General features: G+C 37.5%; 1 protein-coding gene and 1 long non-coding RNA gene across 2 annotated transcripts in view; one reads left to right on the top strand and one right to left on the bottom strand.

Annotated features, from left to right (window-relative positions):
* Nucleotides 1-22,032, bottom strand: part of LOC139943843 (uncharacterized) — a 140,873-nt gene that overhangs the window by 13,754 nt on the left and 105,087 nt on the right. The window lies entirely within an intron of this gene.
* LOC139943842 (speract receptor-like) overlaps nucleotides 9,734-22,032 on the top strand; it is a 118,182-nt gene continuing 105,883 nt past the window's right edge. The window contains exon 1 of the mRNA XM_071940678.1: nucleotides 9,734-11,573. Within this exon, the coding sequence (XP_071796779.1) occupies nucleotides 10,959-11,573 (615 nt within the window). The 5' untranslated portion in view covers nucleotides 9,734-10,958. The remainder of the gene's footprint in view (nucleotides 11,574-22,032) is intronic.

The raw sequence follows: 22,032 nt of genomic DNA on the forward strand, positions 1-22,032 counted from the left end.
CCAGATTGTAAAGGCAATTATTCAAAAACACGACAATCATATCGGGTTAATAATCAAACGACTACACAAAAATAAAACAATATTATACTTTGCCAAACGTGAACTGTTGGGTGCAAACTTGTGTGCCAAAACCTTATTTTGCTAACTTTTGCAATTCTTACTCGAGTCATACAGCATAAAGGTGAATTTGCATTATGTGGTATATCGGTTTTGTTAAAGCGTTCGGCACACAGAACAAACCAATTTAGATCATATAGCTATTCGAACCGAGCTCTTGTTTTTCACTATCTACTAAAAACACCACTCTTTACATTTCGAGTTGTCCCTCATTAATATCGCTGTTCAAAAAATGCTTTTTCACTCTTTTACAAGAGCCTAAGTATTTATCGTGACCTCACTATACAGCGCCCTCAGTTGACAGTGACACGTTTTATGAGAACCAAAGGGCTTGTTTGAGTGTTTCTATTGAGTTTGTCTACGGCCGTGGCTGTAACTAGGGACGACAATGCTGGATATAGCATACATTATTGGTGATCAAGCTTAGCCTCCACTACTACAGTCATCAATTACAATACTGTCTAGCTGTCGAATTATGGACAGCTCTATCCACACAACCCCGATATTACTGCGTTACATGCGGTAAGAGATTTCATTTGATGAACATTTCGTGTAACAAAAGTGAAATAATTATTGTGTCCCCCTTGTGAAGCTTGCTGTGTCGGTTTGGGTGTTTCTAAAGATCTAAAATAGCCGAACAACTGCCAATATTATTGTGGTCCAAAGCACCTTAAAGGCAGTGGACACTATTGGTAATTACTTGAAATAACTACTAGCATAAAACCTTTCTTGTGTACGAGTAATGGGGAGAGTTTGGTAGTATAAAACATTGTGAGAAACAGCTCCCTCTGAAGTGACGTAGTTTTCGAGAAAGAAGTAATTTTCCACGAATTTAATTTCGAGACCTCAGATTTAGAATTTGAGGTCTCGTAATCAAGCATCTTAAAGCACACAACTTCGTGTGACCATGGTGCGACAATGGTTTTTTTCTTTCAATAAAATCTCGCAATTTCGACGACCGATTGAGCTCAAATTTTCACAGGTTTGTTATGTTATGCATATGTTGATATATACCAAGTGAGAAGACTAGTCTTTGACAATTACCAATAGTGTCCACTGCCTAAAAGGCAAAATTGGTATAATATTGGAAGTAGTAGATGTTCACATGGGCTATTTGCAAACAATCAAAACAGGAAACAATTAAAGTCGTTGAGAAAAACTTTACTGGAAATAATTTTGCCTGAATAGCTATAAGAGTTTTAGGAAATGTTGTAAATTCGCGAGTCCAAAAACTCCATGTAAAAAACGAGAAGAATAAATGACATTATGTTGTTTTCACTGTTTCTCCTGACTCCGATTACTGAATAAGTTCAAGTGATTTTTAGAACGGACATTTAATGTATAAGCTTTTTTTGCAAGGCTATTTATGACGTCAGGCCACTCATTATGTGCTTACATTGATTAAATTCACCGTGAATTATATTCTGAAGGAGCTCAGAACCGAATTGGAGCGGATGACATTCTGACAGCGAATGATTTGAAGAATGAATATGTCTCCATGGTGATCGTAAACCAAGTTCAGAAATGAACACCAAATACAGGGTAACATTTGCTGTAAAAGAAGTAGGCATCTTGAAAAAACAAAAAGCTTTATTGAGATGGACTTGGACACACCATGGAGGAAGACAATTTTCTTCCTCCACGGACACACTGCCCGAAAAAATGACAACAGATGGACAACAATTTCAAACATATTCACAGATTCCCAAGAACTACCGGCCTGCATTAAAGACACATTTATCCATAATTTACCCTCCTTAAAAAATTCACTCAGGAGTCATTTATTAGTCCCTTGCCATCGGAAGTCCCCTTGACAAAAACTGTTGAACATTGTTGCCATGCACATACAGAAATCATGAACGTTTTTATTTCCAATACTATTCTCATCACCTCTCAATGTGCTTTTAACATTATATGTTACCAGAATCTCTCTTTTACCAAGTTCGTATTTTTAAAGTTCCCATAATTTTTATGAGCTGTTCTAGTTTGTAGACCTCATATATTTCTTCTAACTGTAAGCCATGATTAATTAATGCCCAATAGCCTTTTTATGTTGCCAGTTCCTTAAATTGAGACATCGGGAAATAAGAAATCCATCAGGGTGCTATTTTTTTATTTATTTATTTCTATTTTTACCTGTGTGAAATTAATAAATGAATTGGAATGAAAAAAAAAGAATGAAAAAAAAAAAATAAGAAGTACACAAATGAAATGAAAAGAACCCCCCCCCCCCCCAGGAATAATATATTAGCAACCAAGGTCAGTGAAAAGGAAAGAGGTATAGACAACTGTAAGAAATAGACACGAATGGCATTACCATCAGAAAAGCTAGACAGCCTTAATGATGATGATGATGATGATGAAGTAGGCATCAGACTCTAACTAAATTGCACCGGTTTTCCCCAATCGCAGTATGCAAAAAAATAAATAATATATGTATATATAATATATAAATATATAAATATATATTGGTATACAATCGTGCGTGAGGGTCGGTTGATACTTCAGAGGCATAATTTGAAGTGATTGATTGCTCACTCAAAACACCAAAAACAAAAACAACAACGTCAATGTTCAGAACATGACTGAAGTCTGATATTAATTACAACAATTTATGGGAATATTATTTCATTTGTCAATTTCTTCTCCGACAAACACCTCTGTGATAATCAAGCGGGACGCACAAACATTAATGGAGGCACTGGACGCTATTGGTAAGAAATCAACATTATTGCGAGCACAACAGCTTACTTGGTAAAGAGCAATGAAGAGCTGTTGAAAGATAAAACATTGTGAGAAACGACTCCCTCTGAAATAAATGAGTTTTTGGGAAAGAGGTTATTTTCATTCAATTAAAGGAACACGTTGCCTTTGATCGGTCGAGTTGGTCTTTGAAAAGCGTTTGTATCCGTTTGTTATAAAATGCATTATGGTTAGAAAGATTATTAAAAAGTAGAATACAATGATCCACAAACATTTGCTTCGAATTTGCATGGTTTTCCTTTTACTTTGCGAACTAACACGGTCGGCCATTTATGGGAGTCAAAAACTGGACTCCCATAAATGGCCGACCGTTTTTGTCGACGAGGTAAAATGAAAACCACGCAATTTCGAGGCAAATGTGTGTGGATCATTGTATTCTACTTTTGAAATATCTTTCTAATTATATGCATTATATAACAAACGGTTACTACGCTTTTCAAAGACCAACTCGACCGATCCAAGGCAACGTGTTCCTTTAATAAGATACTTCAGCTGAAGCCTGCTGTTATGCATCTGAAATCACACACAGTAATGCAAAAAGGGTGTTTTTTCTTTTGTTTTCTTTGCAACTTCGATGACCAATTGATTTTCACAGCTGTGTAGTTTATGCATTATGTTGGAATACGAGAAGTAGGAACTCTGACCTTTAAAATCCGATGAACTTCACCGGTTGCGGCTTCCCGTTTGTGTGATGAGAAACTCATCTATTGTGTTTTGTATGTATTCACTTTAATTGGGAAACAGCCATCAACAGCTTTACTCCTTTCGTCTCCAAATGTTTTGTCATGTTAAGCACATATCAAGGGTGCATCCCAAATAGGAAATTTTACCTCAGTGAGTTTATTTATTATACATTTCGATTTCACTGCTTATGTTAAGCCCTATGTTACACTTATTTAGCCTCGAACGTCAAGCAGTCAGGCCGTTAACTATTGTTTGCATTTATACAATAGATCCTTTTGTTTGCTAGCAGTTAAATTATATTTACTCTTTTCCACAAAGTGTGGTGTCATTAGTACTATTTAACAAAAATCTTATAATGTGCTTTTTGAGCAGTCAAGGTCAGACACATTTAATAGAATAGTGTGCACATTTTAAAAGATGTTTTCACTGCTTCAAACTATTAATAGTTATGGATTAATCTCAATTTGGCTTGGCAACTTACGATGTTTTTTGTTTTTTTTCATAAATAGAAACAACCAATTGATAAGCAATTACTATTATCATTGAGTTGGAACAGACAACATCATTAAAAACCCCCGTTTTGAAGGCTGCGAGCCTTCCAAGGTCGAACATCATTAGTATGTTGAACCAGCGAGGAACGTAATACATTTGAAAACCATTTAATGAGGGAATGGGCCAATTAATGTTGGCACATCACCACTAATGATGTTCTTTCTTCAAAGTATAATGGCCCTTAAGCGGACTATTCCACATAGCCAAGAGGGGTTCAGGTTCAAGGTTTTTAAAACATATGTTTTATAAGCGATGCAAATTTAACATCGTTTACAGCGCTGCTAAAAAACAGAATTCGAACTGCCTCTAGCCACCGGGCGATATTATGGCGGTGGTCTAGTTGTCATGACACTGCTCTAGAATTGCAAAGGTCGTGTGTATTTGTATTTGCACACATTTATTTCATTGCTGCCCTACATTTAAACTTACACATTTTACAAAGTTTTATAAGTATATTCAAATTATGAGTAGTTTACAGTATTACTTAGTATCTTAGGATATGAAAGTTTACAATGATTTAGATAGTTATATATTAGGAAGCTTCTAAAGTAGGACAACAATTAGGTTAGTGTGAAGCAGAGGCTTTTGTGCCTTAACCTATGGACAGACAAACAACATAAAATACTATACAGAAGAAAGAATTTACAAGACAGACTAGACAAACAGAATACACGACAGAGGCTAATATATGATGGTCAGTAAGTTAACAATATACTTAAATAAACCTACGAATAAGCATCGAGAAGTTTTTTTTTTAATTTTCTTGTGAATGCAGGAAGAGTGATTGAAGATTTAATTGAGTAACTCAAATTATTCCAAAACATAACGCCACGTGTGTGCGAATTCCACCCGATTAATGTACTTGTGATTTTTTTTTTACAGAACTCACATCGGTGTATATGGGTAGAAACCAAAAAGAATATTCTTTATCCCCGATGCAAATTTAACATCTATTAAATCGTTTGCACTTATTTATAAAAGATCCTTAACTGCAAAAACGGGGGTGTTAAATTTACACCATTGGTCACAAAAACTGGGCCAGAGATGATATTTGGTTATGGAAACAAAGTTGGGACATTTTATCAAGTACAAGGGCTGCAAGTATAGGAAGAATATTATGACTGCATATAGCCCAGATATATAATGAAAATTAACATTTGGGTGGTGAAATGAATCAGTGTAAACTTTTGTTATTCTACCATCATGTTGTAAATTGTTATCCCATATGTGACAACATCAATTATGTTAATTTAACACCCCGGTTTTTGGAGTGTAATCTACGCAATAATTGATAACATAATAAGGTTTATGAGATTTGAGGCGTTGAATGGAGATGTAGCCGTATATATTTGGTTTGAGGTAACATCGTGTGTGTATCTACTGTTTGTAAAACGTCATAAGGACATCCATTGAAAGCATGGAGTACAAAATCCACTGCAACCAAAACCTAATTTCTGAAATCGTACTACTAGCTATGGCTGGATTCGAACCCACAGTCAGTATAGAGGGAGTGAAAGTATCAGTTGTAAAGCACTCAACGCAAACCCCATGCAGTATTTACTGGTTGAAATTAATATGAATAGCAGGCAGGCCTTATTAACCGAAAAGATGATACATTCACCATGCGACCTTCACCCATGTCAATTGCAGTATTTATTCAATAACATTAAGGTGAAATCGCGTGGACAAGAAGATGAGCGAATCGATTGCACTTTTACTCCCTATGTGGTAATTCAGTTAAAGAGACAGTGTATTGTTCGTCTGTTGATAGAGTGCCGCATTCAATTCAGAATTGTTTTCGTGAAAGAGATCACACAAGTCACTTCATTTTTGTGAAAAAGGTTGTTCTTACTTTGGAGGAAAAACAAGAAAACAAAGCCCATTCAATAAAGCCAATAGATTTGTTTTACATTCCTTGTCAACTTGAAAGATGTTATCATAAATTTAAATTGCATTCGTATGTTTCCAAAGGTTTTGTTTCCAACATGAGTCAGAATAGAGTCCAATAAATTACAAAGTACATGCCTTAGATTTCACATGCAAACAATTACTGTATTTGAATCAATGACGTGTGGGTTGTTTCTTGCACACATTAGATACTTTATACAATTTCGTTTGTTAACCCTCCTTTTCAATCCTTACTTAAACATTCATTACTCATGCATCCCTTGTCTATGGTTTACCATCACACAGAGCCTCAAGCCTAGGCAAGGCCTAAGCTTCTGCAAGGCCTAAGCTTCTGCAGGGCCTAGGGGGTGTTTTATGACAGGGTATAGTTTAATATACGAATCTTGGGATGTACATTCCCTTTAAAATACTTAATGAAAAGACATCGTTCTCTTATTCTAGATCCCTTGAGTGAGTGAATGAAAATACACATCAACGGACAAGTCTCATTTCGTGATTTGTCGTTTTCAAGGTCTGTGTAATGCGAAACCAAGGAATTTGTACCAACTTTTTTGTCAATACGATTAGCGCTGCTCAGTTTCACCAAAGGATCACATTCTTACGTTTAGTGCATTGCCATCATACGTTACTAATATACAAAGTAGAGCCAATATGAATCATCCTTGTGTAACCGACGTTCCAACTCTGCACCAGCAGCCAACAACATTTCAATTTCAACTAAATTTAAAGGCAGTGGACACTATTGGTAATTGTCAAAGACTAGCCTTCACATCGTTGGTGTATCTCAACACATGCATAAAATAACAAACCTGTGAAAATTTGAGCTCAATCGATCATCGAACTTGCGAGATAATAAAGAAAGAAAAAAAAACACCCTTGTCACACGAAGTTGTGTGCGTTTAGATGGTTGATTTCGAGACCTCAAGTTCTAAATCTGAGGTCTCGAAATCAAATTCTTCTTTCTCGAAAACTACGTCACTTCAGAGGTAGCCGTCTCTCACAATGTGTTATACCATTAACCTCTCCCCATTACTCGTCACCAAGAAAGGTTTTATGCTAATAATTATTTTGAGTAATTACCAATAGTGTCCACTGCCTTCAATGAAACATTTATTTCCTTACTCATAATAAAAAGGGCATAATCTTATAGGACAAATTTAGAGCAGTACAATGCAAGAAAAGAGTTATCATGACCAATGATAAAAATACTGAAAATAAGTAACAGTATAAGAAGCGAGTAAGGAGGCTGTTTAAATAAGCCGAGGCTTGTGGGGAACAGCCCTAGACAAAATACAAATACAAAAAGATTAGCAAATAAACTATCATATTTATAATTCGTGTGTTCATTTGGTTCTTGGTAATTTGTTTTGTAGACAGACAATGGTGGGCATAGGAACCGTATTAATCGCCAAATATATGTTGTGAAGTGTTATTATACAACAATAAAAAAGGAAATATGAGAGAATGCGAAATGTACCTGCAATGAGCTAATTATACAGATAGTGCCCAATAACTTAACCTTGGACATGACCAATTCCATTCAGGGAATTATCATGCCAGTAAAAACAAGACAACAGTACACAAATATAACTCATGACAAAGAATCATTACCCAAAGATCTCTGTAATAGAAACAAACAACACTGGGTCATTGTCTTTGCGCCTTGAACATCACTTAAAGGCAGTGGACACTATTGGTAATTGTCAAAGACCAGCCTTCACAGTTGGTGTATCTCAACACATGCATAAAAGAACTAACCTGTGAAAATTTGAGCTCAATCGGTCGTCAAATTTGCGAGATAATAATGAAAGAAAAATAACCCCTGTCACATGAAGTTGTGTGCGTTTAGATGGTTGATTTCGAGCCCTCAAGTTCTAAATCTGAGGTCTCGAAATCAAATTCGTGGAAAATTACTTCTTTCTCGAAAACTATGGCACTTCAGAGGGAGCCGTTTCTCACAATGTGTTATACCACCAACCTCTCCCAAATACTCGTCACCAATAAAGGTTTTATGCTAATAATTATTTTGAGTGATTACCAACAATGTCCACTGCCTTTAAGATTGATATGGTGCACTGCAAATGCCTGTTATTATTATTATTATTATTATTTTCGGAAATCAGCATGCGATTTCCACAGTACTATATCAAAGCAATTATAGCAACTTATATCAACGCTGATTTAATATCAGATACAATGTGTAACAGTACTGCTGTATAATAACAATCACGTATGTATTATTTTGGTCATTCATTGGCAATTATATTGGATTTATGATTTCTAATTCGTTATTACGTCACAATAAATTGGTTTACACCCTTTCGCTTTACTGAATTCGTCAATGAAAATCAACACTATGTTTGGAGGCCTTGCCTCGTTAGTAATTTGTAGACGGGCCTATGTCTGTTGTGTTTAATGAGAAAAATGGTGAAGATGCAATGTACACATCGATATGCGGGTGGGTATAAAGTATTATCTCACGTAGACAAATTATTAAAACAATATAGGTGTTTGGACAAGTGGTTGAATGTTATTGAACATTCTTGATGTATTGTGATATTTATGGCGTTGATGCATCTTAAAGATACTGAACACTATTGGTAATTATCAAAGACCAGTCTTCTCACTCGGTGTATCTCAACATTATGCATAAAGTAACAAACCTGTGAAACTTTGATTGCAATTGGTCGTCGAAGAAAAACTACCCTTGTCACACGCAGTTTAGTGCTTTCAGATGCTTGATTTCGAGTGCTATATTCAAAATCTTATTTCTGAGGTATATGGTGGAACATTACGTCTTTCTCGAAAACTACTTTACTTTAGAGGAAGCCGTGTCTCACAATGTTTTATACCACCAACAGCTCCCCATACTCGATAATCAAGAAAGGTTTTATGATAATACGTAGTTTGAGTAATTACCAATAGTGTCCACTGCCTTTACATTCATTTGAAGACAACACACCATTTAACAGACTAGTTAATCATTTTCGAATTGAGATGACACCCAGATTGGGGTTCAGTTTGCGATTTATGAGTATGCTCATTTTTAATGTGGAGGGTATGTGTTTGTTGTTGATACAACAAACAAATTATCCCATTCACTTGACAAAAATAATTTAGTTAAATTGAATTGATATTTCATTTGCTCTCACTCCTCCCTTGTACGTAGTTCATTCATATTTATTTATTTGTTTATTTATTTATTATTTATTAATTGTTATAAATAAATAAAAATGTATATACGCTTGATATTGTTACCTTTCTATGTACTGATAAATTCCCGTTTTTATTTCCAAAAAGATTATCAAATAAAGGTCATATTGAACATAAACACAAAAACTGAGCATTGAAAACAAGACAAGAAAGGTTGGGATCCTGTTGAGAATCGCACCTGATATTGAGCTACACAAAATATGATATTGCTGACATTTTTATGTTGTATTCTTCGCTGGCACAGTCAGGCTATCAGAGCTTTATTGAAAACGCTGTGTGTATCCGGTACACTACAAAAACGGTTGCCAGGGAATTGTGGGCTGGCCTGCCCATGCGCTCTGCGAAGCCTGTGTGTGTGACGAAAACCCTGATAGGTGAGAGAGATGTGCAGTAAGCATGCCCAGTGCATTACATCCTGCGCACAGCGAGAGGGAGTCCTTTTCACTATGCGTTCATTATCTACTTTCACTTTGGCCAGTGCTTTTGAGCCTTCGTCACAAGGGCAGGTTTTTTGGCTTGATGTAACCGCCTGCCGACACAATTCAACAGCGCACGTTACTGGGCAGTTTTCATAAACGAGCCGTAGATTTACCAGTGCCGTTGGGAAGGTAATGTGACGGTGGTTGTAGGGCGGCGTCTTTGAAAGAAGATACACGGATGAGCTGGAGGAGAGGGTACCGAGAAACGCTACAGATTGCCGTCTGGATAAAAAGTGGAACTTGTTATCGCCCTCCGAGTGCTGCAAACTACTAAGTCCGTCCGTTGTGAATTTACCGGGACCGTGAGCTTACCCTGAACATCGCTTCAGTGATCAAACTTTTTAGAGTGGTGACGATCGGTCGATTGTGTGTTGCAGGGGAAGTACATGGCAACAAGTTGAGGAGTTAGAGCGCGGGTTTCCGTGTGCAGCATACGCTGTGTGTACAGTAGACCGTACAGCCAGACTGCAGAAAAATATTGCATTCATTCATTCATTTGTGCCACTCTTTTGCACACTAATATTATCCAGCAGGCATGGTATTGTGATGGCATACAAAGGTATCCATGCACAAGTGACTTGACCCTGCCTATTTTTTCGCTACATGTTCATCGATTTACCGTGTGCAATTCTGAGAACCCTGTGATTTATATTAAACAAGATGGCATGTTCAACAGTCGAAGCCGGCAACTGGAAAAACTTGAACTGAATACTGGCTTGTCTTACGTCCCCGGCCATATTGCGCAGTTTTGTGTTGTTGTGACATCTGTGTATTTTTGTTTGAGTCACCACAACACACTTTATGATCTGTCATATCATCGTTGGGGACCCGGAAAAGACCTTCAGAGTGAGTGGTAGTTGTTGTTTTTCGAGAGTTCTGTTTCTGTATGTGTTATGGTTCTCCGTTCAGGTTTATGAATGCCAGCAGCTTCTGTGTAGTAGTCAATCTAAAAAGAAGAATCCTCTTGACGGCGCGTTGACCTGAAGCACTCCACACGGGGCTTGCTGCTTTGAAGTAGACTAGGTCATGAACCTTGCTCTTCGAGAAATACAGAATCGACTCAGCAGCAGTCATTTTCCACTAAACCACCTGAAGAATTCTAAAACCACTTGTTCACATCATCGCTGGAAAAGAACCATGTTGTGACCGCATTAAGGCGATCCGCATAGAGGAAGAGCAGCTGGCTTATAGATTTTGAAATACTGTGAATTAGACAGCCAACGTAAGTCCAACTTTTTCGAAATGAAGCCTTCTTCAATGGTACTGCCAAATGAGACCTCACCGTCTCCAAGAACTCCAAGAATAAGGAAACAAAGCTGGGTGGAGCACCGGAGCGTCCCTCGATGTCTCAGAGGGGGCCCGGCTGGAAAATTACCGGCGGCGTTCGCTCCCTTACGCTGGATGGTAACGCTGGGCACTTGTTTTCTTCTGGCGAACGTCGTCAGCGCCCAATATGAATGTCAGAAGGTCAATTTGACCAAAGTGACTCCACGGCGGGACGGAGACGGTAGTGTTAAATTTTATGGAGGGCTGCCGTATGCAGAGAACTCCACACTAATACCAATCCGACTGGGTTTATTGGGTACGTTCGATTCCGAAAGCACCCCGTACCGCCATGCCAAGTTGTCTGGCGGTGCCATGACTGCGGCCGTGTTAAAAGTGAATAGTATGCCTGACCTGTTACCGGAGTATAACCTATCGTACACCTTCTCCGATACGGCTGGGTGTGAGCTGTTGTCCATCGATGAGCTCACCCAACAGTGGAAGGACGGAGTGGTAGGCTTTTTCGGACCGGATCAAGCTTGTGTTACGGAGGCTAAAGTGGCAGCAGCGTGGAAGCTACCGATAATCTCAAATGTAAGTACCGTTAGCAATTTTTGTATTGTTGTTGTCTCGTCATTTTGTTGTTTTATTGATGCAATTTTTAAGTCATGCGTCAGAATAAGATCCACGTTTCGACTGGAGCGACGTCGTTGGCGATCAAGGAATTCTGAAAACCATACTCAATTTAGTTCGACTTGTTGGTATAGGATTCCTCCTCACAAGACAAACAAATAATACAATTAGATAAATCAATCCAAATGGTATAATACCACCACACTAGTGAACCTTATTTATGGTGGGTGCCAAGTACTCAAACACATGCCAGAATGTGGACGGTTAAAAATAATAATAAAAACAATATTTTGTAAAGCCTCTAAGTGCCTACAGAGTGCAATAAAATTATACAATGAGTGAAAATATACAATTACAAATTACTAATCAGCTTCAAACACATAAGTTTGGCCGGAGTTAAAACGGTGTACAGAACCAACCAGGCGGTTATGATCAAGCCGAAGTAAGACACCACTCGGTTCTACACAGGCGTTTGACACCCCCCCCCCCCCACTCCCACATGACACACACACCAACGTATTTTGACCCCGGACATCCAGGGATGCTCCCCATTCGACCCATTATGTACGCGTAAATTTGTTCAGCGACGTCCCCTTGGTTTTGTACACACACTCGAAGACGCGAAGACGTCCCCGTCTGGATTACCTTTTGAAAAAGTCCCCGCTTATATAAGTAATGGTTTATTTTAATCTGAATTAAAAACAACCAAAAGGTCGACAACATCCAAATTAACAAAGTTTGCAGTAGGGTGGGTCGCATCCCTCTTTGAGGTTCGCAAATTTCGTTTTGATGTATGACTCGACGTAATTTGGGGGAAAGTTTTCTTGATTTATTTGGGAAAATAGAGTAAAGATGGCTAATGAAAAACAACACTCTTAGACATGTATTGAGGGTGAGTCGTGCATAATCGACTATCAAAATTAAAGAATAGATATCGATGTGTTTCAAGAATGGCCCAGGGCAAATTACGTTTAAATGGACTCAGATGAAAGATTAATCACCTTGATATGCGAGCCGGTTGTGTTCAACTCGGTTCACATTGTGGAGTTTTTTCCTTCTTATTAGTTGTTCACTCCTTAAAGGAAAAACATAATAATTAACCATTTTTATATAGCGAACAACACATAATAATAAAACATGTCCCTAAAGTGCTCCTGAGAAAAACACAACAGAATACTGAGACAAGATGTACTGGGTAAAAAACAAAATGGATCAATTGAATGTTAAATAAGTGCGTCTTTAAAGCAATCTTAAACTTTAACAATGGAGTCAATGTTTTTTTTTAAGATGTTCTGGGAGATTGTTCCTTAAAGTTGAGGGAGTGTGAGTAACTGATTTCGTTCTCCAAATTTTAACGGACTCTGATCACCCTTTAATCATATGAGCTTCCTGAGTGATGATGATTTAGCAAGTTTAAAAATAATCCAGAGAGAAATTAGCTCCCTGTTCACCGGTACCGGAAAAATGCATCCGTACGAAAACTGTCACGTTCGGGGAAAATTTGTGCATTCAACTTTGCATTCAACTTCTCGATGATAAATACAGCATTCTCCCTCAACGTTTTTTTGTACGACACAAAACACAATGACCTCACATTTACAATAGGTTTACATGGTTTAAAGAGATAATTATTGTAGAAAGCTTCCCTTAAATTACTACTTGCCGAAAGGTGCAGTTTTTGAGAAACGACTAAAACATATTCGCGATTTTCTTTTCGTATCATAAGACTTAAAACATTTAAGCATTTACAACGGATATTCTCAACTCTCCTGAAATCAATGCTCTGTGATTATTATTTTTATTTTAAAAACATGACGACTAATGAAGCTGAAACTTTTACAGGTAAACTATTATTACATTCATCTACATTCACAGTTAATAGGGTTTCATGTCATGGCCAATAACATGATCTACAAAATGCATCAAAACCTTTTAACAGTGGTCCGCTGGTAGAATGTCAGTTATAACACACGAGGACCAGTCACAGTTCTTACCAAGTCGTCTGTCTGACTACTTCAGTTCCAAAAGGGATCCATATTTAATTTCAAATATTAACCAGTGACAAAAATGTGACGGGCCAGTACAACATGGAGAAGTTAAAGTGCAAACCCTGAAATACTGCATCGAAGTTCGAATACAAAACGGGAAACAACAACATGAACTGAAGTAATGTTTGTAAATCTGCATGGTGTATAATGATAATAATAAACTATAAGTAATAGTCATTACTTCTGGGTACAACCAGATATTTCAATCTCTTTTGATGTAGTGTTGGCTCCGAAAAGAGCTAGTTTGGTCTCGTCGTTTCGAACAGTATACTCTGCTCTGCTTGTCTTCCAGGAACAAAAAATAACTTGTTGTTAATCGCATGACTTTAAACTCAATTTTATTCAAGTCTTGACAAGTCTTCGTTATATATATATATATATTTTAATTAAAGCGATTTACAATGACTGACAGTGCCATTCGATAGACAAAGAAATGACCCCGCACCACCCCTTTAACAACAAAAATTATAATCCTGTTATGTTGCGATCGATTTGTTGAAGGTTAATTCGATATGTCCCGTTGATCGATGATGATCTTTGTACGACCAAGGACTTCGTACTAAACGTTGAAAATGTCTGAAGCTTAATGAAATTGGACTTAGTGCAGGTGAAAAATATCATGTTGTAAAAACGTTTTCCAAAACATCAATCGAATTGAAGCCTGATAAGTGTTGTCAAGCGAGGCCTAATCAATTATATGTTTTCATCTGTGTTTAATTACAGAGAAGATTTCTTTTCTAAACTGTGGCTTCAAGGTTTTTTAATAATCATGTTATTTTCTTTTTCTAGTTAACTTCATATAATCCGTTATCAAAAGCACTTTGCCACATCATTAATACATCTTGCCAAGCCGCTGCTCAACAAATTACTGACAATGGGTATTAATGTTGGAGGCGATTTGAGATCTTATCATAAATCGTAAATACAAACAATTTATTATGCAATTCTCCGGAAATGGTCTGCTAAATGCTTCAAAACATGCTGTCCCACGATAATCTGCAATGCAAAATAGATGGCTCAATTTAATCAAAGGTATTTAGGAAACCAAGCCAATGCCTAAACAAGTGAAAATCATTTCTGCATTTATCCTAATATTTTTCTGCAAAAAATGCTTGAAAACATGCTGTCCCACGATGAACTGTGCTTGAAAACATGCTGTCCCACGATGCACTGTCATGCGAGAGAGATTGTTACATTTTGAGTGTGAATAGGTTTATAAATGTCCATCCATGGTATACGTAGGGAAACTATCCAATCTGTAATTGTATACATTAATGAAGCCCTTGTGGAGAGCAAAGGGACGTCTAATCCATAGACACCTGGGAGCTGCCGGGTACCAAGTCAGCTCGACGGAAGGAAATACCGTCGCCATTTAGAAAGGTTGTGGCCCTTTTCAAAACCACGGCTGGATTCGGCTTCAGGCGCCGTCCTCTCGTCTGAAGCCCTGAGCAAGAGTCAAACATGAAGAGCCGATGGTGAAGAAACTTCAATTTTAGATGTGGAAGCAAAGAAGAAGAATTATGACAGGGAAAACCCACGCAGTCAAGTTTGAAAGTCCAATCCACATAGTGCCCCGATGGGATTCGAACTCTGGGTCCTAGAGGTGCAATACAAAACTACACCAACCTGACCTATCCAATGATCTACCCTGATGCATAGATAATGAAGGCGATGATAATAATAAAAAAGGGGGTGAAAAAACAGCCGAATACAATCAACTTTTGAACCCATCTCAAGTATAAAAGGCTCTCTACTTTAATTGAGTCGACGGGAGTAGAAGAAGACGCGTCCGTTTCATGAGATTTGTGTTCCGTGTCGAAGTGGTCGTCCGACTGGCACTGGAGCCATGCTCTGGAGTTAATGAATTTAGGTTTAAGTATCTTGAGCCATGTGTACATCAATTTAGTCGGAATCGCGCTGAGACTATGATAGTGCATCGGTTATACTTGAGAACTGCTTGCGCTCCATCTAGAAAACACATTTTAGGAGTGAGTGATAGTGCATCGTATAGGGGGACTTTTTGGCGTTGTACTTTTGAGTGCATGCGTGATGTTCAGTGTGCATGCGTGATGGAGAGAGCTATAGAAAAGGTGATTTAAAATGCACTACCTCATGGAGACGGATAATACAACATATCAGGGTAAAAAGAGTCTCCATATAGACGGGGGATTCTAAAGACTTGGGTGCTCCCGAGAAATGTTGTTTTATGAAAGGTTCTGTTTTTTATTTCCTTGGTTAAAACCAGGGATATAAAGAACTAAAGGATGTCTGCAAATGGATGCAACGAACATAATGTGTGTGTAAAGTTTGGTATGTCTAAGTAATCAAAGTTAACTTTCACCAAGTCTAACTAGGTATAGGTTTCATGTCGAAATTGACGCGTAAACACAGTTCAATCAGAAAATAACATAAATGTCCCTTAAATCTTATCATAGAGCAAGAATCAACATCTCGTATCTTCTCTACATCCATGAAACAACCATACGCAATAAGCCATCAACTTGGCTTTACGTTCATTCTTGTTTCAGCATGTCTGGCATTGTTCTATGACATTTTACTCTCCTGTTTCCCCAAAACGTCACTAAATAAAAGGTGAAAGCGGGTATGACAAAAGTACACTGGTCTGTCATAAAAACCTTGATCGGTGAACGGAGTTCATTGACAAAATATTAATAAAACATGTTGATGCGTTTATTGTTCTGGTATAAAAGTTAATGGCCGTTACAACTATAAGCCGAGTTATGATTACCATGACATTGATGGTGTCTGGGCTCTTTGTGTTTAGTGCTTGTACTTGACTGTCATGAGTTTTGTTATGCGTGGGGTTATAAAAGTTACAACCCAACTGAATGGTGACTTGGGACTAATTAACAAGAGGCACTAAATTGGCTTACATAATAGACTATGATTTTTATACTGAATGTCACATACCCAAGCGTGGATCTGAAAAATATATATCACCGTATTACAATGTCAAGCAGTCACAATGGGCCATGTTCACAGTGTGGTTGAGTGAAAACTTTAATGATGATGAAACTGTACGGTATACAATAGACATTTTCAAAAAGGTTTGTATAGGTTTTGCCCGCCAATGATTAATGAGCAAATTATTGGTGTAAATCAACACACACAATATGAACGGCACTATAGTGAGTTCGAAATTGCGCTGCAACTATTGAAAGAACTGACATTTCTGAAATTAAAAACAATTATTGTTCCCTTTTTAAAATGCGATATACCTCAGTTAGTAGCTGTTTTTTTTTCATTGTGTTTGCCCTAATTTATGTAACAGCAACAATACGTTTATTGTAACAAATCGGGAGGGACAGACCAGTGTTGGATTTTACAAAGAGTTTTTACTCGTCTTATTTCGACTAAGGACTAGTTACTCGTCCAAACTTAGGACTAAAGCCTTGTATGTTTTATAAACTCCTAGGACTAGTTCTAAGTTGGGACCATCTGCTCATAGAATTGGCTAGTGAAATGCATTAGGCGTGTTTTATTCTGTTCAAAATAGTTTGAAGGTTTGTGATCTGCTGTAATTTTAAGAATATTTTTTACGTTATGTTTATGATTAAAACATTATTTGAAAAAAGTTACGTTGAGTTCTAAGTTTGAACTAGTCCTATCAGTTATTAAAACAGAATATTTTAAGTCCACAGACCCCAGCTTCTGAATGAAAAAAAAAACCGTCCATAGTTCTTTGGATGATTTTGAATAAGGTATGTGATTCAATACGTGTATGTGACAGCCTATACCTACAAGTTTCTATTCCTAATTATATCTTCCCTTTTAACAAGTGAGTAGAGATCAGATAACAGTAACTTGTACCTTCAATCAAAAAGGGTTGAAAGAAATGGTGCCATCTCCTCCCCTCGATTTCCCAGAACATGTTCTCTGTTCCTGGCTCTTTTAGCCACGGCAAACTGTGATGTACATAGTGTGGCTATGATATCCCCAAGGTTAAACTTGATAACATTATAGGTTATACGCCTCACAGTGTTTCTTCATCTAATAATGTAATAGCGCATTGATGCTTAATTATAAAAGCGCAATACAGAAACTAGTTTTTATTATTACAAAAACCGAAGAAAAATACAAAGCTCAGGTTTGTGGAGAGAACCGATAACCCAATTTGTGTGTGGAGAAAAACCTCATTCCAGGGTCGACATTATAATCTTCAATGGCGAGTCAATCAATTAGGCTTTTTGTTCATCATGCCCTTTTCTGTCTTCCCCTAATTCCAACAATACCGGGCATAACACATCGTACAGGTAAAAAAATTTCCGGCTTCCTGCAATGGCTAAATGTCTTAAGTGGATAGCGCTGTACTCGTTGCCATAGTAATCGCCATAGAGACTACCACAAGAAACTGCCGAAATAAAGGTTTTTTACATTCCCCGCGCACAGTGTATGTTGGCCCTGGTAAATGTTATAATGCGCGGGCTTAATGAAGACGAGCATAATATCAAGAGCTAACATCCGCTTTAGGAATGTACAATCACCAAAGTCAAAATGGATCTACATGGCCTTAAATATTCTATGAGCAAAGCTGTTCATATCTCGTGTTCACATTCTCTGTTTATGCTATATAGAATAACATGTATTGTTTGTGGATATACAAATGTAAGGTTTAAGATTACCTTTCAGTTGTGATGCATGTATTCATAAATGGACGACACAACTAAAGACTTTGCAGTAGGTTAAAGGTCGTTCATATTTCGACCTGAAATCGATATCTTGAAGCTAACGTACGTTGTCATCAAAGCCAATAAATTGAACGTGTTTTTCTGCCCTATCAGACCAGTGACAATGTCAACTCGATTGCAATGTTGTAATTTAAATATAACTAAAGCCCATAAAAATACAATCATAAACAAGTATTAATAAACTGTGGGGTGGGATTCAGGGGTCATTCTTTGTGGCAGGACGGCTTTGTAGATGTGCTGGTCACCTGTTCCTCCTCGCCACTCACTGGCTTGGTATTTTGAAGCTATTTTGATCCATTGTTTCTGTATGTATCGTATTGTATATTTATATTTTTATGCCAGTGGAAAGTCTAATAAAATGATTAAATAAAAAAAAAATACAAAAATTTAAACCTTGTCTCTCTGCATGCACGCAGTGTATTTTCGTTAAAAAATATGATAGTGTTAACAAGGTACACCCTGATGAAGCCACTAAAGTGTAGTGGTGAAACGTCACTGAATAATGTGTGAGTGGTTCTCCATTTTCCATCCATATATTGGAATTGTTAAAGTGAACATATTTATTGAGCTTTTAATGAACACTCCTAATGAATACATTCAATAATAACAAGGTTCCGGTAAATAAGCGAGATATTAACTTGAAAGCCAAGTATTAAATAAAAAGACGAAAGTATATTGTCAACTGCATACAAGATATGCACTTTTTGAGCCCCAAAATTCTCGTCAAACAAGGTAGGCCTGCTGTTTAATAACAACACAGGGAATTCGGTGTACACCGCACGTATCACGAACAAGTACAATACGTGCGCTCTCACCGGAGCACGCATTGTGGTGACGTGCACTCATAAACAGTACGGTACTTTTTCTTCGAATAAAGAAAGGCAACGTACGTGTTCTTGCTTTTGTACAAGTCCTTCATACTGTGACTATAGCCTACTTTCATTTAACATCTTTAAATATATATGTATTTTTCCCCAATATAGTTTTCCGAAAAACATCTCCCTTACCATCGCTAAACAAAAGCGCCTCCGGAGTAAGAAATGCTGCATTTCACTTGTTAGTCCCACGACGGTCTGATGAAAATCTTGGACAAGATCCATTTTTTTTCATAATGCACGTGTATAGTCCAGACTAATCATAATATATTATTCACACTGAAGTACACTTTTATAACTCAACAAATCGTCTAGGCTCCAGCTATCAACGCATCCTTCGGATGGGACGTACAGCCGTTGGCCCTGTGTGTTATGCAGTGCACGTAAAATTACCCAGTGCACTTATCGTAAAGAGAAGAGGTTCACCTTTGTTTCTGGATTGGTGACGGGTATCATGCTAATTTCTGCGAATCAAATAACATTGTGAAATGGGGTCCTGGTCATTAATGACACAACGCGAGAATACAGGCCGTGGCTAAAACCCACTACGCCAATAAAGGACTCTTCTCCTTGTTAATTATTGATCCATTAATAACGTTGTATCTAAATTAATCAACAACCAACCCTTAACTTATGTGTACGAGGTATATTATTCCATTTTGATGTATATCAGCATATAACATGATGTACTTTCACTGCCATGCTAAAAGCCTTTTTTTCCCAGGGTAATTTGGGAGCAATTTAATTAAATAATTCACAATGGCAACTCCCATCAATGGATCTTTAGTTGATCATTTGGCCAGTTACACCGTTTCCCCGTGATGTTCACGAGTGACAACTCTTATCCTAGCAGTATCCGGGGAAGACATAATAAAATAAAGATCTACAAAAGAAGAAGTAAAGACTGATAATGGTTTGTGAGCTATGAGAACTACCGACCGTCGAAAGATTTCGTATTGTTCCAAACACGAACTCTAGTGTATGACGAAAATTAAAATTACTGTGCGCATTTTTTGATATCACTTAAACATATTGGATCAATTGTGAGCTGGAACTCGACGCAAGATGCAAGATAAAGAACCGGAGTGTGGCATTTCTCCTTCACAAAATGAGTAAATAAACCTATGGATCTATACTTATCACAAAATATGGTGTAGGACTACAAGTGCATTGTGTGCATCAATGCAAACAGGGGAGGGAATTTAGTTGGTGCGACGCAAAGCACACATTCAGAACAGTGTAAAGTACGAGTATTATTGAGAAAAACAATGTTACCCGGTAAACTGTTAACCCTCGTTCTAGAGTAGGTTAAGCTGGGAGATCCAGGGGGTTTACAAGCACATGTCATGGTGTCTGAGTTTATCTCGGAATATTACAGCAATTGTAAATCAAGTCTAGGATGGTAGGCTTCGACAGCTTTTAGGAATTCTTTATTGGATTTTTCCCCCCAGATTTGGCACGATGCTGAGATAGGAACTAGTTAGTGCAAAATGAAAAACCAATATCTGACAAACGATAGTGAACAACAAAGAAATGTGAGAAATGGCTCCCTCTGAAGTGTCAAACGTAGTTTACTCAAATAATTGTTTAAAGACTTTCAGCCTGAAGCATTTTGATAAGGCTTCTGAAAGCACACACAGATGTGCAACAAGGTTTTGTTGTCCTTCATTATTCTCGCAACGTCGAAGACCGATTGAGTAAAAATTTTCACAAATTTGTTGATTTATGCATAGAACAATTGTGGGATACGCCAAGTGATAATATAGGTCTTTGACAATTACCAAAGGTGTCCAGTGCCTTTAAAGGAACACAAACATAAATGTGTTTCCGAGGAACTTTCACTACGACCGAACTCGAACACGACCGAGAGCAACCCAGAAACCCAGAATGATACCCCAGTCAAGCGAGTTGAAAAACAAAACTGAGCATCATAACATTCATCGAAGTTCCCTCAAAACAAGGAAATCCTACGGGAAAAAACTATCCATTTATAAAACAAATAAAATTGTTCCTAATGAATAACCTGGAAACACACATGCATAACCTCGTTTGTAGTGACCCTGGATTAACGATTTCCTGACTTGCATAAGTCCAAGTGTTACGCTACATTGCGCAAATTATTACACTTACTCCATCATTCATGAAATTCTATAATTAGCTTCTGAATAAACTGCTCACCCCTGTTCAGTACAGCTGGAGTATTACACACAAAATACGAATAAATATTTTGCATACTATCGAGGTTTTAATAATATGAATTTTTGAAGGCGTGAAGGATCAATGCCCTGTACATCAACCGGTTTTAAGACAAAGATCCAATCAACTTGTGCATTGCTATAACAAGTCATTAGCTTATGAAGCGTATTGTATAGGGGTCAAACACAAATGTGGTCTTACATTATATCCAAGCATTTCACGTCTGCATATTCAGTATCAATGTTGGTAATGGTTAATTGCCATACAGACCGTATACTTCGAGGAGGCGATTGCCTCCCTGCCCCCCTGGTCATCGTCTTGGTGCCATTAAAATGTTCCAGTAGTACACTATTCTCACACGGTGCCCCTTTACTAAAAGGAAATGCATTGGTGCCCTTGCCCTTTAAAAAAAACCGAAGTATACAGGCATCGAGTGTCATTTTATAGTAATCATATTCAAATAATGTGTTGCATCAAATTCATTGCCACTCGTGGTAATAAAACACACCATTATACAAACCAAAATAATATGGTATCAATTCGGCAATCATGTTCGATTGAAATCGGAGAAAGACGGTTGAAAATCTTGTCT

This window comes from Asterias amurensis, chromosome 11 (genome assembly GCF_032118995.1).
Source record: "Asterias amurensis chromosome 11, ASM3211899v1".
NCBI classification, from domain to species: Eukaryota; Metazoa; Echinodermata; class Asteroidea; order Forcipulatida; family Asteriidae; genus Asterias; species Asterias amurensis.